At 38.6% G+C, this 20,557-nt stretch overlaps 1 protein-coding gene across 6 annotated transcripts in view; it reads left to right on the forward strand.

Moving 5' to 3' along the window:
- FUT9 (fucosyltransferase 9) overlaps nucleotides 1–20,187 on the forward strand; it is a 101,201-nt gene extending 81,014 nt beyond the window's left edge. For 4 of the 6 annotated variants that reach the window (XM_054279528.1, XM_054279523.1, XM_054279525.1 and 1 more), the window contains one exon: nucleotides 15,871–20,187. In XM_054279528.1, the coding sequence (XP_054135503.1) occupies nucleotides 15,879–16,958 (1,080 nt within the window). In that variant the 5' untranslated portion in view covers nucleotides 15,871–15,878 and the 3' untranslated portion in view covers nucleotides 16,959–20,187. Of the gene's footprint in view, nucleotides 1–8,891; nucleotides 8,988–10,849; nucleotides 10,929–15,870 lie in introns of those variants that run through there. The other 2 variants (XM_054279526.1, XM_054279527.1) reach the window with 2 other exon arrangements.
- The last annotated feature ends 370 nt before the right edge of the window (nucleotides 20,188–20,557 follow it).

The following is a 20,557-nucleotide window of genomic DNA, read 5'->3' on the forward strand; positions in this document are numbered from 1 at the left end:
AAACTAATCTCTCCCTAATGAGGTGCACTGACATGAAAGCATCTTTGCCCTTCCTTTAAAATTTGATTCAAATATGACAAAAAAATACTCCTGAGAAAATGTCAACAAACTCAACTTTCCCAAGGTAGATTTTTGTGTTGACAAACTTACAAGCGAAAAAAGAATTAAACATTCTGTGGTCGAGTCTCTGAACTTTCATAGATCAAAATATAGTTTTGTGCACAATGCATCAAAAAATCGTTTTAGAAGCAGTTTATGAAGAGAGAATAGGGAACAAAGGACCCAATTCATCCTGTCCAATGAAAATAAGAAATTAATTTCCACATAGTTTATAGCTTCTATCCTGTAAATCTGAGTTTGTCCTTCACTGGCAGAAAACAGGTTATATGCTGTGGGACTTTGGAAAATAAATTTTAAGAATTTACTCTTCACTTCAAATAATTATTGCAGTGGAAAAGTTTTTATTGTTCTTAAATATTCTAAGTCAATTTATTCCAAAGATAAATTTTCCTTCATGCTGTTATTTTTATCTAATTTTCCTTCTATGAGGCAGGTAAATAAACCAGTGATGTAAAATCCGAAAGGGAAAATAAATCTAGATGAAATAATCATATTATCAACACATCAGCTCTGCAAAACTCTGTCATGCTTCCTTGCATAAAATGACAATTTAAAGTATCTTTCCAGAAGTCTCATGGAGATTATTGTATTTTATTCTCTATTTAGGTTTGAAAAAATCTTAGACAACCTATTTGAACTCTCCTAGTGAAATACTTACAGTTCAGTTCAGCATTACATGCCAGTTTCAGAGAGGTTGAAGTGTAATTTATTTAATTTTACTTTCATCAGCAAGTCAAGTTCATCCATCCAAAACCAGCTTTTCTGGATGCACACATTTCATTTGTTATCATTTTAAGTAGCACAGAGTGCAGTCAAATTCCAATATCTGTCAATCGCACACAAGTACTGTTAAGTAATCTTTTACTTTCTATTTAAATGCTTACACCATAAACATTGAATAAATGCTTGCTTGGCACTCAAACAAACAGCTTAAAGCAGCAAAACTGCCTTTAAACTGTATGGAATTTTCTAACTATTTGATAAGTAGCTGAAAACTCTATTTTCCAGTTAATATTAAATTATTTGGAATCTATTAAAAAGTATTCTGCACTGTAGTTACACATCAAAAAATCCAAAGTAACTCAATTTTTAAAAATACTCCTCTGATCTTCGTATCTTTCTCTTGATTTGTTGTAACAAATTCTGCCTACATTTTTATCTTCCCTTTTGGCATTGCAGAGCATAATTTCAGAGCAATAAATAACAAAACCAGATGCTAAGGTGTTGAACATGACATAGGAACCTGAATAACTCAAAAGACAAACAGAAGTTGTGTAGAAAAAGCCTTTAAAAGGGTTTATTCCAACATGTTCTTAGATTTTTTTTATTATTTTTTAAACATGCTCATAAATCTTAGACATCTGTATTGGCAACTAAAATTAATCCACTAAAAATAGCTTGTTGAAAACAATTGTGTTTGTCTTATTCATCGCTAAAAACCTTAAAGAACAGAAGCCTTGAAAGAAACTGGCTGGTAATAAAAAAGAAGTTGATAATAATTGCTGATGCTGAAAATGTAAAAAGGGACAGAATATGAATGCAACTTAAATTGGAATTTAAAAATTGTTTATCTTTAAAGCTTTCTATCCATATCAGCTGTATCAATAAACATGCTTGTTTCCTTAATGGGGAGTAAATTCACCCAATTCCCCCATGCCATATTACATCAGAATTCTAGTCTAAGCAACTGCCTTCTGCTCCTTGCTAGACTTTTTCCAGAAATCAAAAAGCAGATTTCCCATCTCCAGTAATTTATACAGAGGTTTCATGCATCTCATGCTGTAAATAATCTTCAGGATTGCAAGATTCAGCCTGCTGCTGTGTTTCCTGATGAAATAATTGTTTCAGAGCAATAGGTTCTTTCACATCATCTCTGACAAAAGACTTAAGGCACATAAGAATGAAAAATATTTTATTTCTCCTGTAATAATATTACCTGTCTCTAATTTCTGCCTCATTTTCCCATCCACCCCTCCCTGGCTCAGTGTCCCAGTGAATTCAGTGCTCTCTTTCCCTCCAGCACAGCAGTAATAGTGACTCCATTGCCTTCTGCACCCACTGGCTGTCACATGGCAGCACATCTCACCAGGACAGCACAGCAGCAGCACTTCCCACTGGGACTCAGCCTCCATCCAGGGTCAGCAGCCCCGGCACTGCTGCCTAAACATCCATAAGTTCATAGTGTCTGGGTTTGTTTGCATACTACACATGTAGAGAGGATACAGAGAAATATAAAGCATAATTGATAAATCACATTTCAGGGAATCTAAGGAATTAAGTGTGCTACAAATACCACATATATAGTGTGTGTATATATATATATATATACACAAATATTCATAGAAGTATGTATTTATAAAATACAGCAGGTGTGAAAACAGAAACACTTCCAAAAGGTGATTAAATCTTTCCTGAAGTTACAGATTGAGGGGATGCTGTATATGTGCGTGTATAAGGGTGGGTGTTTATTATTTGCACCTTGTTCCAAATTTTAGATTCCCTGTGCTCTAACTTACATCCTCTCTTGCTGTCTCCTGAGTTGCCTTAGGATTTTTATTTCTAAGTTAACATTAAGGAACACAAAGGAATAGCTTTTGAGCTCTCTTTTTTTTCTCTTCTTGCATCTTGCTGCAATCCATTGAAAGAACAAAACCCTAACCATACTGAAATTAATAGGTTTTACAGTGTGAGCAAAATTTCATCTCTGATACTTCTTGTCTTTCAGCAAATCCAGCTATGCTGGTACAATTTCAACTATAGCTCTGCAAAAAGGTTGGTTCTTTCTTATTTTGAAGATCAAGGGGTCGCTGACTTTAATCTGACTAAGTCTTCCATTTCTCTGTACTAATTTACCTCAATCAAAAAAGTTTGAAGGTGTTTTCAGAGATTTGAAACAAAGATACATAAAAAAGATATCTGAACTGAATAAATGTGATATGACTTTCTTCAGGTGCAGTTTGTTTGAAGAAAATATTCTATCCCACAGATTCAACCATTTTGATGCAAATTTAAGTCATAGTTGTCAAATAGTTGTTCAAATTTTCATGATAATGTGAAAATTACTTATCTTTCCTGGACTTGATTTCCACTGCTCTTTTACTCCACATAGACCAGTTCCAGTAATAATTTTCTGACTGTGGCTTGATTAAAACTTTTGTCCGATTTCGGTGCTGTTTAGATGGTCTGGGGAAAAGCCCAAAGATGGCCTTGGGCCCCCGGGTTCGAAAGGACGAGAGGAAGCTTCAGATTTGTTCTCGGTCTCGGTGTTTATTAATTGCTTATCTAAAAGATTTTCTCTTGGCCTGACAGAGTTCTGCTCAGCAGTCAGCCATGGGCACACACTGAGAGCCCCTGGGGCGGTCACCTATCTTTATACCCGGAGTTACGTATACAATATTTATCATTTTTCTCCAATACCCTCTACCCATATTAACCAGTGTTCCCCTAGTAAGGTCCAATCCCGGAGTGCCAACTCCACCACAGAAGATGGAGGCTTAGAGGAAGAAGAAGAAGGAGAAGGGCACGCCCCAATCCCTCCATCTTGCCTCTCTAGACCCCCCTGTACAGGGATCTTAAACCCTGTATCTCACACTCCAATTAACTTGTCCCTTCACCATTCACCCCAGTGAAATCCTCCCGTCCTCATACTGATGTCATCTCCCATGTGGGATCAAAGTCCAGCCACCAGACATTTCTGGCAGCATTCCAGGACTCCCGAGCCCCCCAGGGGGGGTCTGGTTCACCCTGCGCCCCAGTTCTGAGAGACTGAGATCCCACAAACTTTATGCTTGCAAAAGTCCAAAAGATTCTTTTGGGAAAGACATTTCAAAAGTGAATGTATTGTTTTCACTAGAACACCTTTTATTTTGGTTCTATGGTACTCTTAATTGGTAGATTTGAAGCTATTTTATTGAAGGAAAGGAGTCTTACACTTTAGGTGTCCATGAGACAAAGTGATTAGTGCCTAACTCAAATGAAATTCTGCTCAACTAAACTCAGATTAAACTGATAAAAGAGCCAGGAAGTTCTCTACCACTTTGTTCTGTGTCCTGTGTGTGAGATTTGTCAGGGCATCAGCAGGCTCTAATTGCCCAGGTAAATTACTGCTGTCCAGCAGAGCAATGTGCTTGTCAGTGAAATAATGATTTCCTAACATTATTATCATTGCTTTTGATTAAACTTCCTTTAGGAGGATTTACAACAGACATATATTCTAGCAGAAATTCCATTTAATTTGGCTGGGAAGAAGTCTTTGTAGTACTTTAACATTTGTTTTGTATGACATTTGACCACAACTAACCACAGAGATCAAAGGCTGTCCTCAACACCCACCACCTGCTGACCAGCAGCAGGTCTGGTTGTTAGCCCAAAAGCTTCCTTAGGGCTCCTGGAGCATCTACAAAATGCAGATCATCTGTTGGGCACCTCCAAGTGCAACACACCACAAACAGTGAAAGAGGCTGCCCAAGACAGAACTGGGGTTCTTCACCAAGATACTTCACCAAGATACTTCCAGTGCTCTAAAGGATCGGGTCCTTCTAGGGATTCAGAAGGAATCTTGAGGAATCAGAGGATTCTTGAGGAAAACTCCCTCAAGAGCAGGGATCTAGTCCCTTCCTTTTATGAAGAAGTTAGGAAATTACACCTTTTGAAGCACAGCCAGAAAATTATTCACCCAAAATAAATACCAGGTTTTGTGCTCTTTCCAACAATGGAGATTTAAACCCTCTCTTTAACCTTCTCTTTACAGGGTTGTAAACTGCTTGGGAAAGGAAGCTGACTCTACCTTCTACTGCTGCAGATGTGCCCCTGGGCATAAATCATTAGGGAGTCAATAGGCAGGAGACAGAAAGAGGTCAAAAGAAAATAGTATTGTCTTGATTAGCACCTAGGCCTCCAGTGAGGGGAAAAGGATTGCTCACCTCTATTCCTTAAGCTCTTCACACATTGTAAAATCGACAGACATTGCTGTTTAGGAGCTAGAAAGCCTTTAAGGAAATTGAATCATCGAGATCTGAATCACTTGAGGTTGAAGAAAGATTCATATCTAAATAGGTCATAGCTTCAATTTCTGCACAAAGGGACTTCATCCTCTGCCTGTTTCCTTTAAATTCAAACAAACAAAAAGCAGCTGTTACCAGTGCGTTTAAGATGGAGTCTGCTCTTGTAGGCACATCTATTTCCTTGGGGCTCAGAGCTGGGGTAATAGCTGGTTTATCGATTTTGAGTGGCCCTTCCCCGTGAAGAATGAGCCCCTTCTGGGGATGTGCTGGCACCAGGCAGCCAAGAGCACAGGAGTCTGAAAGGCAGAGGGTCAGAGAGAGTTTAAGCATGACCAGCACTAGCAGACAAATGAGCAGAGGTTTTCAGGGTTGCAGGATTGCAACATAACCCCTGATCCCTACTAGTAGAGCCTGTTCCTGGTTTGGGGCTTCTGAGGACACTTAGGATTAGAGATTTAGGCTCCTCTTAACATTTTTGTCATCAAATTAGTCCTCCCCCAATTGCTAAACTGAATTAACTGCATGGATTCACAGTCTGTTTGAAAAGGCAGCTGCTTGCCATCACTTTTTTTACACCAATTTCCTTAAAGTAAAAGAATCCAGCATTAAGTGCTGCTGACCTCATATCTAGACCCCTTTTTTAATCTTTTGCAGCTTATTTCCCTTGCTCTTTTTCTTTCTGTGTTTCCTCCTACCTATCTCTCCAGACTTTCTTTAGAAAGTTACTTTCTGAGTAAGATTGCTATATAAAGTCTTCCTTTCTTTGTAGAAACAAAGGAAATCTCTTTCTTTCCACTTTTTAAATGCCTAGTTTTAATAAGCAGTCAAGTTGTGCCAGAGAAACACTATGGGTTGCAAACCCTAAGATGGAAAAAAGACTACTTGGGAAATTGTATTTCTATGATACAGTAAATAGTTGTACATTGAATTGTTACTCTAGTGGCAAAATATTCATTAATTCCTTATGGAACTTTTTTCTCTATTAAGAGTAGAATAATGTATGACACTAAAATCCAGTAACTGAACATTAGAATCAAGGGCAAATTGAATATTAGAATTAAACTTAGACTGCAAACATTTAACTTCTCTTTTTAATATGCTTAAAAGGAACACAATAAGCTAAGAAATAGCAAATAACTTGAGCCTTTTCAAAAGAAATATGATCTCTGAACTAACTGCTGGCTTTGTGCAGTTTTTGTCAGCAGCCTGTGCAGAATATTCTTCATTGACATGTTCTAACCTCAAGTTGCTCTCAGAGGTATCAGTGTCTATGTTAACCTGGAGAGTAAGTAGTAAAAAGAAAACATCACCTTAGAACAGGTTGGTGTTTGCAGCTACTGGAGGATTTTTTCAGACAATTGCTCCTTCAACCCATTCCTTTTGTGTATTTGCTATTTCTTCTCTGAAGAACTTCAGGTTTTTTCTTTTCTACAGAAAAGTCTCTTCAGTGACTTTGTTAAGCTTTGTATTCTCAGCTTGTTATACTTCTAGTTCCAGCTATCTGCTCCTCCTTTTGTTGTGCACACAAAGAGAAAGTTGTGCACGCTCCAAGAAATTACCGACTGCTTTCTCTCAACTGCAATTTTGTTTTCTCAGAAGAGTGTACAGTTTGAGAGGCTGGGGGATTGTTAGTTTTGCTGGTTTTATAGTATACACTATCTAAAACATATATTGGTTTTTAAATATGCTTTCATTCTTGTTTTATCACGCTTTAGGTTTTGGGTGATTAAGTTTTTGTTTCAGTTTGTGTGCATGCATATGTTTAAACTTCTTAATAGGAAAGTTTCTGAATTTAGTTTTTGTGGATCCTGGTCTTTCTCCCTGTGTTTGAGTAAAAAGGCACTTGTATCAGATCTTAAAAGAGATCTATGAGATCTCTTCTGTTCATATTTTCAGTGTCCAAACTTTACAGTATAGTATAACCTTCATAGTGAATTACTAATCTTGCTCCAGCATGACAAGTGTTTCATTCAAGAGTCTTGTTTGATAATCACCTTCTATCTTACACTTAACAGCTTATTCTTTTGAAATATTTGGTACTACCAACACAAGTAATCTTGAGAACATATCTGTTGGTGCACAATGAAAATGTTTGGTGCTAGTTTTTCTTTTCTTCCAATTAGTGCTGGTGTCCTCGCACACACAATTGTTCTACAATCCATCAATTATTTGAATTGCACTTCCCCCAGACGGAAAATAAGCCTCTGTTGTTTTGGCACTCAGCATGTTACAATATGAAGGATTTGTATTCTCTATGCACAGATTAACCTGAAGTTTTGAGTCACTGATGGGCTTTTAGGAAAGCTGGATCAGTGAGGAGTTCTGCTCAAGGCATCTAGACAACTAGCAGAACCTGGCTGAGGATTCTTGGCTGTCCTGAATCCTCTTGACAAACACTTAGTTACTTCTTAGCTCAGAATAGTCCAGAAACCCAATTCTGTTGATTGTATTTTTAAAACAAATGTCAATCCTTCCATTCTATGAGGGGAAAAAGTCTCTTTTGCAAAGAGTATGGATGGACATATTTTAAAAAGTAAGCCTATAAATTATCACCTTTATTCTCTGCTAACATAGTAGTAAATGGCATTCCCCAATTCAGCCACAGAGCAGATTGCAATGGATTTCAGCTCTCCAGTAGCTTTCTTTTCTCTCTGGGGCAGTTGTTGTCTCACTGGCAACTAGGATCCACAGCACAGAAGATTTTTCAAATTAAACCAAGAACATTGACCTGCATCTGAAGAAAACTGGTTCCTTCAGTACAGATCCCAAACCTAGAGGTATAACGAGTCTCTTAAGGAAAAGGTGCTAGGCAAGCAGAGAAGTGAAATGTTAAGCAGAGATCAGATTATGGGGAATTTATGGTATTCTTAAAGGCCTCTCAGGCTTCCTTTCCTGGCTATAGAGCTGTCTCAAAAGTTGTGTTGCCAGTGGCAAAATCCTCAGATCTATGCAGGTTTATCTGCACAAAAGGCAGCATTAAACCTCAATTAAATTTTTTGAGCTTGCTTATGCAGCAAGATAGGGCAGTGTAACTACAGCACCTAGCCTCTAATCATATCTGCACAAACAGCTGGGGCTCAGAGCTCCAAAAGCCTTGCTTTGCCACAGAACTAATATACCCCAGAGTAAGTGTTCAATATGATAAGCAGGCATCCTCTGCTTTTTCCTGATTCTGATTTATCTTCTTCACAGGAGGAGGTGTTTTTCCACTATGCAGGGGAACTACATATTAGGAAATCAGTCAGAAGCAACTGTGATTGTTTGATGGGGAGTTTAACTTATGTGCACAGGAATGCCTATGGTCCTTCTCCTGCCACTTCATGCTCTCTCTCTGTTTGGCTTTGCTCACATCATTTTCACAGGCACTGTGAGTTAGCCAGGGCTTTCTGGTGGGCGGGTGGCCATCACAAACACACAGTTTGTGCAGGTATGTTATTCATATTTCAGCTGGCCGGCTGCAGTTTTACAAGCCAGCCACAAAGCTGCTGAAGAGCTCTTTCTGCAATTCTGGCAGAATCAGAGAGAACAGCAGTTTGCTGTTCCCAAACCACATGGAAAGAGGGGAGGAAGAGACCACTTGCTTTTGGAGCACTTTTCTTTGATCAGCTTCATTTTGTGCAGAGCCTTTTCAGGGCTTTTGAAAGAGGCAGGACTGGCTTGTGCTGCATAACTAGGATGAGCTTTATATTCAGAAAGATAAAAAAGCTCTTTTCTAGCAAGGCAGATAAAATTTGCTGCTAAGCTACAGTGGTGAAGAACTCCATTTTCTATACCTAGCACAGTATGGAAAGCCATCACCCCTTTCACAGATTGCTGTTGGTCATACACTAGCTGTGATGTGGACAAGCAAAAGTGGAAGTTAAGGTAAAAAAAGGTTTTGTCTACATGCTACCAAGGCTGGCAATGCTGCTGAGGTTCTGATCACTTTGCATGCCATTTATTTTCCAATTGTGCCAAGGGAAGAAAAAGGTACCTCCTGTATCCTCTGAGACAAACTCGTAAGCTCATGATTAGAAAGCAATGCTGCTGCCATGTGCAGCGTCCTGACACTAACTTTGGATTGTCTGGAAAAGTTTCTTGCTGATAGGACTGTATTTTTTTTCTTTTATATGTGATAGTGTTGGTGGACATAAAGTCACTCTGGTATGGACAGCAGTGCTTTAGCCATTTCCCCCTGCTGTTCTGAGAGACTGTGTCCCTGGCTAATGTCTTTTGCTGTACACTGGATCGCAGTAAGGAACCACTGAGCTGTTGCATAAGCAGCTGGAGAGTGACAGTGTGTGGCTGGCATGGAGAGAAGGAGAGGATAATGACAATCAGGGAGGCGGGGGCTGCTGAGCCATGGCAGGATGCTGTGCACTGCACAGCAATTTGGAGAAGGAAGCTGAGAATAGGATTTTCTTCAGCAAGGGGGTCAAGATTCAGACATTCACAAAATAAAGCAGCTGTACCCCATCCAGCAATTGACAGCAAGATTTAGGTTTAGCCTTTAAAAACAGGGACTTTGTAGTTGCTGTTGTCCACATAATTTTTTGCTTTCCTTCACATTTTCACTCTGTGCCATGCGGCAACTTAGCAGTTTGCAAGACAACGTTGAGGATGGGGGATGATTTTACTCATTTATTCCACAATTCTTTGCAGTTTTTGACTGCCAGTTTGTATTCTTATTGGGTTCATTTTATAAGAATCTGTGTTTACTGCCATGAGCACAAGGCTGGAAGGAACAAAGTGAGGTCATTGTAGCCCAGCCCTAGGACCTGGGGGCACAATTTGATCTCTCATTGCTTAGTGGTGCTTGTCTAACCTGGTTCTTGCCAGTCTCCAGTGACAGGTTCTGCACCATTCTGAAGCAATCTATCTTAATGGCCACCTGTCCTCGGGGTGCTTTTAGGTAATTTTTTTTAAACTGTTCGAAGTAGAATTTACCACCACTGAATGAAATTATTCTATACTATTCTCAGGGTGCAAACACACAAAACTGGAATCTGTGGAAATAACAAATAACTCAAAAACAGAGGAGGTGGAGAGGGGAAGAAAAACAATGTTGTAAACAGTAGAATAAAAATATGCAGTCTGAGATCAGCAGCTCATTCTGTTTTCAGCCTTTTAACTCTGTGCAGCTCTGTTGAGCCTTTTCATGCTGGGCTGTTTTCAGAAATCTGTGGACAGGCATGGAAATGTGTGGAAACAAGCCTGTGTTTGGATGCTGGGGGAGAAAAAATCCGCTGTTCCAGTTGCAACAGAGAAAGCTTAACTGGGAGCAGTGAGTTAATTCCAATAAAAGGAGCACTCCTCAGTTTCAGAGCTAAAGCAAAAGCCCTCGGGGGCATGTCCATGCAGCAGTGACTTGGAGATAAGAAGTTACACGCTGGCTATCCTGAGGCAAGCAGGTTTTCTTCAATACTGCAGGTGAAACAGCTCTAGCTAATTGGAAGTGTGCTTTAAGAAATTCCAGCTTTTAGCATAAATGCAAATATGCCATGGCCAAGGGGGGTAAAACATGCCAGAGGACAGGGAGAGCAATCTCAGATGAGCTTTCTTTCTAACAATAACAGTTGTTTGCTTGTGATTCCTATCAGTTCTCACTGCATTCAGCTGTCCTTTTATAGCCCTGAAGTATCTACCTAGATTGTTTTCTTCTAGAGGTAGACAGCTCTATTAACCTCAAAGTCCTTCTGCTCTTCACCCACTCTGATGCCAGGAGCAATCCTTGAGGATCTTGAGGTTAAGCATTTCCACCTGAGGAATTCTGAGACCAGCTAGTGGGAGGACAAGAGTTAGCCCCAAACACTTAAGAATTCTAAGGTGTGAAAAGTATTGTGATTTTTTTTTCATTGTTCAGTATCCATGCTTTTAAGAATCTTAGCTTCATTTTTATTTTAAAATATTGTCCTTTCCCTTTGGAAAATCTCAGTACTAGACTAGTAATAAAAGTTATACCTCTGCAAGTAATGGTATATTTTGGGCTACTGACAAAACTTTGAGGAACTGAAGAAATTGGTGCCAAAAAATGCCAGAGAAAAAGGCATCAATATTATTGACGAGAAAGTTCATATTTTCTCCCCACTGCAGTATTGCATAATCAGAAAAAAAGCAAAATATATCTGTCCCTTCTGGAATGACTGACAAGTCCCAGTTGCAAGGAAAATATGATAAAACAGTTTCCATAAAATTCAATTTTATTTCTTAATAAACTGATTTTTCGTCATAATGCATGCAAAACCAGACATTTTTTTGCAAGCCTTGCCTGGTAAACTTGGGGTTAACAGGTCTGATACCCCATTACTATCTCCCTGTTTGTGTTGCTGCTAAATGCAGTTGCTTGCTGATTGAATGCCAAGATTTGCACTTAAAAAGAAGGCTTGCTAAGTTTTGTACCGAGAAAAACAGTCTTGTACTGATAAAATACTATACTTTCAACTTGGGAAAAAAAGCACCTAGAAAATACTTGCTACTCCACAACACTCTGAAATGTACTTTATAACAAAACTATCAAAAGTACAGAATTCTTCCAGCTGGCAAAAATCTCAGTAAACACATCTCTTTGACAAAGTTCTCCTTTCAGACTCGACATGCATGGGGGAGGGAATCCACAGAAAGGAAATTTGTGATTCTGTGGTGGAAGAAAAGCCATGAAAGGGGAAGGGTGATCTAAGGTGATGGCTTGCAACAAATGTCTCCTTAGTGTCACCTTTTTAGTAGAATTACAGTCAGATGTTAATGGTTATCTTGGGCACAAAAAAGAAGGACATAAATAAATATGGGAAAGACTCCCCATTTTGGAGATTATTATGGAAACAATTGTCTGTGAATTCTAGTGCACTATAACCTTTACGTCCTAGTAGTACACGCAAGCTAATTCTCAAAATATCTCTTCCAACCCAACCCACTTTATGATGCTATGCAAATAATATGTGTCAACAAGTGCTAAACACATGCCTTCACTGTACTTTCTGCTGCCTGACTGTGGCCAGGACTCAGTCCCAAAAGCCATGAAAGCAGAGTTTGCTGGTCCATTCCATGGGTCCCTCAATCTGCCTTGGGAAGCACAGAAATTATTGATTCTGTTAGTACTTCATCATGAAAAATCGCCGCTATTCCCATCTGAATAGTTGTTACTGTATTCCACAAAATGGAATACAAAAATAGAATTCCACGAAAAAACCCTGTCCAGCTCCTCAGGGTATGGATAAGTGGTATTTTTAGGAGTCTGCTTAGGTCCTCTGCTTCCTTGCAAGACTCTCATTCAATTTTTTAAAGAGTCCTGCTATTAGAACCTTTTTCCACAATCCCATTAACAGTAGTTTCAGAGCAAAGCATGCCAGTGATGCCAATACACCTAAAGGATCTGTGAGACTGCATAATGAATGGCTGGTTCTCTGAATCCAAAGGATGCAGGACTATAAAGGACTATAGAGCCTGGATGTAGGTTAATGTTTTTGTAAAAGGCAAAAACTAAAAACCATGATCCCACATCAGAAGGGGGACATGCCTTCACAGGACAGCAAAACCAGGAGAGGAAATCAACCCAGAAGAGACAAAAATTGGCAAACTCATTTGTTTAACATGGTCAGATGTTAATATTGGTACTTGGGGTAGCACAAACCACAAGTGATTATCCTCACATTGGCTCTACATTTCAAAAATCTGGACAGACTAGAATTTCAGGCAGAGGACAGAAGATATAATATCTGGTCATTTCCTATGCAGTAAGAATTGTCATGTGATGATGCAGGGGTTTGTTATTAGTTAGCAGAGGAGCTTAGTGTAAAATAATCCCTGTCAGAGACTTGAGTCAAAAGGCTTATAACTGGAGGGTGACTGTATGACAAGGCACAATGTTAAAATCCTTTTTCTGATTTTTCATCATCCTTTTTAATCCCTAGAAAATTATCAGCTCCTGAAAATAAACGTGTCCCAATCTATTGTTCAAACTCAGCTGACACTCTCTGTTCAGTGATAAGTTATACCTGTGCTGTGTATTGCTTTCAAAAGCACAGAAACAAAGAACAGCTTTACATGAATATCAGCTCAGTCTCTTGCTTTTTCCTTGAATTTCATCTCCTAGAGCTGTTCAACCTAAATCCCTTCTTCCTTAGAGGTCCCATTCTCCCTTTCCCTGTAGTAAGGCAGGGAAGCAGGCTCTCATAGGACATATCCTTCCTTCTAGACATAATTTCAAGAAACAATCAACACAGGCTTAAAAAAGCCAATGTAATGTTGCTGTAAAGCCTCATTTTTCTTTCAGAGGGATTTAAACTGATGAGGATAAGTGGAAAAGCCATGGACACACACCGCTCCCCTCCTTTACTCCCCTCAAAATCATTTTGCTGAAATCAGAGAGGGCCTGCTAAACTATGTCCTTCAGAAAAAGGGCCTTGACAAAAGCACCAGACTCAGCCTTCCATATATTTTATATAATTGTAGGAGGTGTTTGTGCCCAGGCACTGGCAGCAGGGACTCTGAACAGCGTCTCCAAAGAGCAGCCAGGGCCACCCTGTGCCAATTCCAGCATATCCCAACACACCCACTGCAGGGCATGGCTAAGCCCTGCAGCCAAGGTGCTGGCACCTCTGGGAAAGTGCATTCAAGAAAGGCACAAGCAGTGGAAAATGAGGGGGAAAACGTGAGAAACAACCTTGTGAGCACCAAGGTCAGAGAAGAAGGATAGCTGGATGTACTTCAAGCACTAGAGCAAAGATTCCCCTGCAGCCCATGGTGGCCTGGGGAGGACCCCACAGGAGGATGTGTCCTGAAGCATCCCATGGACAGCCCACTCAGTAGCGAAGTTTTTTTTTCCCTGAAGGAATTGCATCCCATAGGAAAGACTCATGTTGGAGGAAGGGAAATGTACAAGGAGAAAGAAGGAGCTAAGAGGAATAGTTGTGGACTGATCACAAACCCGCATTCCTATCCCCCTGCACTGCTCAGGAGTGGGTAGGAGGTATAAGAGTTGGGAATGAAGGAGAAAGCTGAGCCTGGGAAGAAGAGGGGAAAAATTTATTTTAATATTTGTCTTTGTCTCTCATAATATAAATAATTTTTAAATGGCAATAAATTACATTATTTCACCCCAAGATGAGCCTGTTTAGCCTATAAAGTAACTTATAAGTGACATTCCCATCCTTACTTCAACCCATGAGATTTTCATCTTATTTTCTTCCCATGTTTTGTTGAGGAGAGATAGTGAGAGAGTGGCTGGGTGGGTCTGACAGCCAGACAAGGTTAACCCACCACTATAAATAAAACCAGAATTAAAACCATCCATATTTCCCAAACCAGGAGATATTGTGACAATTTCCTTTTCTTCAAGATACAGTGTTGGAGTAAAGCTAAGCTAAGTGATGTTCCCTCCTTCTTCCTTTCCTCAACAATGAATGTGAAAACATTTCTGGTTTTTTTGCTACACTCACTACACATCAGTTTTTGCACTCACAAAGGCTGCAAAGTTATGTGCTATTAATGGACCCCTGAATCACATTCAATCATGTCTTCATTCTGAATTTAATGATTTATTTATATATATATATATATATATATATTTATGCACCTGTATATTATATATTTTTCTGTTTATAGGGGTGGGGTTTTAATAAAATTTTTTTGTGGCACTATCTAGGCAAGAAAACAAAACACAACAAATTGAAAGATGTGCAGAAAACGAAAGTCAGACAACTTTTACAGTAATTGTAACACATTGTAGAATCTACAGTGTGCCAGAATGTTCAAAGTACTTTTTCCTGTAACTGACTTCCCCTCCTTTTCCCTTGTGTGCCATGGTGCTGCATGCTTAACTTTTCTTAGTTTTAGAACATTTGTGAGTTCTAGGGCTACATTCAGGATCAAAGGTTAGCAATTAACAACCCCTAACTAGGGTTGTTAGGTTTTGCAAGAACCATATGGTAGAGTAGTTCTGGAAAGAGATTGATCACTTCTCTCAGGAGGAAACAACTAGAGCAAGGACAAAGGAGGCTCTATGAACCTCTCAGCCCTATCCACCCATGGAAAAAAAAAGGATGCCTCATAACGATGCAGCATATCTCTACTTTTTCTCATTCTTAACACATAAAAACATAATGAAATATACAAGAACATATTTTACATTAATTTCTCTTTATTTTTTTTATGTGGGAAATATGTGAGATATGTGGCTGCATAGGGAAACTCTCTATTGGTGCTTCCTCCCCTAGGTATTTTAGGAGTCCCCTGGAGAAGGCATGAATGCTCATCCCTATGTAGCCACCAGACACGAAATAGTTTTCTAATAAGAGTCTTATTGATTACACAATTAAAGTTCTAGTCCCTTCCTTTTTCAATCTTCTAATCCTATGTCCTCCACATTCACACAAATACAAATGTAACAAATCTGCAGCATGTTATCCTTTATGTTATCCAGACACAGGCATAGAATTAAAGGGTAATTTTTTCTGTCTTCTGTGTTCCAAATGCTTGGCCTAGGTTCTGAGCAAAAAAACTTCTCAATATGTACTAATTCACCAAGTATGAGACATATTAAAATCTTGCTTTTAATTTGGCAGTGAGCTTTTAATGTGAAGAAGAGAAATATTGTCACTTTGTCACAGTGCAAGAGACCATGCCCTCTCCATTCAAAAGATATTTCTGAGGTTGCAGCTCAGTGTTATTGAAGTTTTATCTATTTGATATCTAAATTATTTTAAAAAGATAAATATATGTAATTTAATACCTAATATTATTTTCTCTCTTTCTCTTCCTCTTTTTTTCTCAGAGCAAATTATGACATCGACATCTAAAGGAATTTTCCGGCCATTTTTTATTATCTTCATTATCCTTGGTTGTTTCATGGCATTTATATTAATTTATATCAAACCAACAAATAGCTGGATTTCTGGTCCTATAGAATCAGCCAGTTCAGTGTTGAAAATGAAGAACTTCTTTTCTTCCAAAACTGATAATCTCAATGAAACTACTGTTTTGATCTGGGTTTGGCCATTTGGTCAGACGTTCGATCTGACGTCCTGCCAAACGATGTTCAACATCCCCGGGTGCCATCTGACCATTGACCGCTCGCTCTATAACCGATCCCACGCTGTCCTCATTCATCACAGAGACATCAGCTGGGATCTGGCCAATTTACCTCAGCAAGCCAGGCCACCGTTCCAGAAGTGGATTTGGATGAACTTGGAGTCTCCAACTCATACTCCACAAAAGAGTGGCATCGAACACCTTTTTAACCTGACCCTGACTTACCGGCGTGATTCAGATATCCAGGTGCCTTATGGCTTCATGATGGTTGGCACCAGTTCCTTCACATTTGAAGTACCAAGTAAGGAAAACTTGGTCTGTTGGGTTGTGAGTAACTGGAACCCTGAGCACGCTCGAGTCAAGTATTACAATGAGCTCAGCAAATACATTGAAATCCACACCTACGGACAAGCCTTCGGAGACTACGTCAATGACAAAAACCTCATTCCAACTATCTCCACGTGCAAATTCTACCTTTCCTTTGAAAATTCAATCCACAAAGATTACATTACTGAGAAACTCTACAATGCTCTTCTGGCTGGATCAGTACCAGTCGTACTGGGCCCTTCCAGAGAAAATTATGAGAATTACATTCCAGCAGACTCTTTCATACATGTGGAAGATTTTCTCTCCCCCAGAGAGCTGGCAGAATATCTTCTGATGCTTGACAAAAATAATAAGATGTATCTTAGTTATTTCAACTGGAAGAAGGATTTTTCAGTGCATCTTCCTAGGTTCTGGGAATCACATGCATGTCTAGCTTGTGATCACGTGAAAAGACACCAGGAATACAAGTCCATTGGAAATTTAGAAAAATGGTTTTGGAATTAATTTGTGGGGGGTGTGTGTGGGTGTGTGTGGGTGCGTGTGTGCATTTTTTTGAAGAAGCCAGAAAGGACTTCAGTCCAAGTGGAGAGGAGAGGAAAAGCGAAAAAAAGGAAGGAAAAGAGAATCTCACATCATGGTTTATCAGTTATTCTCTTTTGGCTATCCTATTTATATTTTGTAAGAGATTTTAAAAGATCAGCAGCAGCAGTCATCAGTACTCAGTTTCAAATTATAATAGATATACTAATTATGTGCACTGAAGAGTATTTGATTGCTTATTATAAATTTAAAACAAGATTTTCCACATTTTCTGTGAAACATGTCTCAGTCTTTCACTTGAAGTACTCATTTTTATATTTTCTTTTTTTTTTTTTACCATTATCTTTGTTGTTTAACCTATTTGGAAAATGAGGAAACAATTTTTAAATGTCAGAGAAAATTTTAAGAACATAATTTGTTGTTCCAGATAGAAATATGTGTAACACTTCAAAAGACAGCTAAGTTTCATATGTTCATCTTGCATTTAAGAGCACAGTAGAGTACAATACCTATCATTATGGAAGTGTGATTAATTGCCCCCTTTTTAAGGGTAATGAACCTAGAACTATAGCTTTTTAAACGTATTAGAATAGTGGATAGTCTTTGTTTCTAAAAAGGTTTCCTAACAAATGGTCCCTTTAGGTTGCCTTAGGAATATGTCTCTTCTTACCCTCTGAAGAAAAGAGAAGTCATATTTAGAGAAAATGACTAATCCTGCTGACCAGAACCCAGATTAATCAAATTTTTGAGTGTATTCAAACACAGCACACCCTTGGCCTTCAATATGTCTCAAGTATTTTTAATCTGAACCAGGGCTTTAAGTAGTGTTACACTGAAATAAACAGATTTTAAAAAAGGTGTTTTATTACATCAGACTTATGCACTGAATTCAGCTGGTAATAATGGATTTTTAGAAGCACTTTGCTGAGAAATTTTAGAAAGCTCTCTCATATAATTTCTTGAATAATAGTGAATTTTCCCCCAATTCTATAAACATCTGTTGAATTTTAACTGTAGCTGGACAACTTGATGTTATGACACATAAGTGCGGGAAAAATTACTAAGCAGTCAATTTTCTGAGAGAAATTTGCTGAAATTTAGTAAATAAGCTATGAGGCTATATAAACTTCCAACTTACCAAGCTAATAAATTTGGGGGGTTGAAAATATTGTGTATGAAAGGTATTACAAATGAACTCTTCAGAGCAACAACTGCTATCAATATTTGATAATATAAGTAGGTTTTTAAGTATCAAATTTGCTCTAATAGCAAAACCAAAATTTTGATGGTTGTCATAATTTTAAGATGTCTGCTTCAAACATGTATCATTTGATTTTACTACTTCTTTCTCTCAGCTAAGACGAATTTCTGATTGCCATATATATTCATATATACAAGGTTGGTTTAATGGCATAAATGTAGGGGTATGCTTTAATATCAAATGACAGCAAATCAGCTTGGATTTTCAGGTCAAAGTGCTGCAAATCACACCTGCTACTGGAAAAAAAAAAAAGAAAAAAGGTAAACTGGAAAGACTTCTGCTTGTGAGATGAATAAGACCCTGGTCAAGCTAAGTAGTTAATCAAGTAACTGAGATTAAATTTGCAGACAAAAAAGTTGCTGCAGTAAGGAAATGAGAGATAAATTATAAATATTTAGCAAAAGACAGTGGGACTTATTACAGGCTGGAATAGAAACACAAAAGGCTATAAGAGTAATTAGTTAAATTTATAGAACTCAAAACCCCATGGAAAAGTTGTAGAATTACTTCTGCTCTGCCTGTGGTTTCAAAAGCTGTATTCTGATCCAGCTAGCTTTCAATATACTGTGAATCACCTAAACTCACCAGCATTCTAGTATGCAGCAAGATAAGCTTACCTTGAACATTAATGCAATACAAGGAAACTGAGTCTTCTAAAAACAAACTTCTGATGTGCATGTAATATAAGTAGTATCTTATCATTTTGAAGGCAAGTTTCTTTAGCTTTTAGTCTGTCCTACAGGACATCATAACATTTTTTTTTCAGGAGGACTGTGAAATTCTCAGTGACTGAACATACCACTGGTTTGGCTGAATAACCTGATTCCCTCAGTGCTGGAATTTGGAAGTCCTTTGCATTAACCTCAATGAGAGGTGAATGTGTACAACCATTCCTCACTTCAGATTGTGAGCGCTGTTCAATGTGTTAGAAGGCCTTGGGTGGATTCAGACTGGTTCCTTGGCAGCAAATTCAGCTAAGTCCTTATAGTAATAACAAGAAAGAATATATAAGATATATGAAGTGTGAAATATTGGTCAGTGTATACACAGGAAAGTTTTGCAATATACTCTGAATTTTAATCCTGTAAGTAATGTCTTTACCTCTGTAAGCACAAGATCTAGCCAGCATGGCTAATCTTAGGCTGAATTTTAAGAAATGGAAAAGTCTTTTGATGGAACTGGAAGGAGTGAAGAGTGTTGTTCTCTTCACAAGAAGAAAAGCTCCACACAAGGCTTGTATATATTTCATTCAGGAAACATTGCTAAAATTGCTTCAAAGATTAATAAAACAGGAGAGAAATCTAATTCAGAATTGTGCATAAGAATCACTACCCAGTCCTAAAAAATATACATGACCCTAATGCTGCACTGGCATTCTTGAAGAGTAAGTGCTGGAACAAAATTGAGTCAATTTATTATGAAGATTTTAAGGTGATCTGCAAGTATCAGGTCTTAAGCCATTTTGGATGGAAATATCTTTGCTGACAGAAGATGAAGCAATTTTGGGCATGTTCAGCCTATGATGATGTAGTAAATGATGTGAAGCAATGGATACAAAACATCTGTGCTCAATGCATGCACGAAGGCTGCCTGCCTAGACCTAGACACTTAACTCACCTAAGGCTGCTCCCAGTCAGTATCTGACATTCAGCTCTGTGAGGTCTGTGCTTCTTTTGTGATCTACTCTACATGGGCAGCAAGCACAGACACTCAAATAACAAATCACTGTGAAAGAAAAGGAGCAAACTTAAGCAACTGTGGAAGGGACTAGACAAAATAGGTATTGTGCTTTGGTACTGCTGGCAAAAGAAGATAATTACCTCAAAAAAAGTGAACTAGAAGTTGAGAAATCACACCAGTCCTAATTGTTTTTTCAAGAAATTCCTTTCAGACATTCAGGTTTTTTTGTTTGCTAGCCCACAACAATCTTGAGTTGCATTCCTCCCAAGTTAACTAAGCAGTCAGTGAAGACAGAGGGTAATCACCATCCTTTGTTTTACTTTGGATGTTTTTAGGCTCTCTGTCATGCACTGAGCTATCAACATTACTGCTTTTCTCAGTGTGGACAATATGACCCAAACCAGATAAAATTCTAACCGAACATGCATTGCTACCCCACTGAATGTGGACGGGTATAAGACAAAACTGGCAGCAGATCCTTCTAAAGCAGTTTTCCTTTCATTTCATAGACAATGGCCACAGCAGATCTTGCTTAGTATGAGATCCCCATTCCTCAGGGAATCCTGTTGCCAGTTTCTTTGAATGCCTCATTCCACATGTCCATACCACAGTGAGCAAGCAG

Source organism: Melozone crissalis, unplaced genomic scaffold (assembly GCF_028551555.1).
Source record: "Melozone crissalis strain CALT ecotype California unplaced genomic scaffold, PUWL_Pcris_2 ptg000027l_1, whole genome shotgun sequence".
Classification (NCBI taxonomy): domain Eukaryota; kingdom Metazoa; phylum Chordata; class Aves; order Passeriformes; family Passerellidae; genus Melozone; species Melozone crissalis.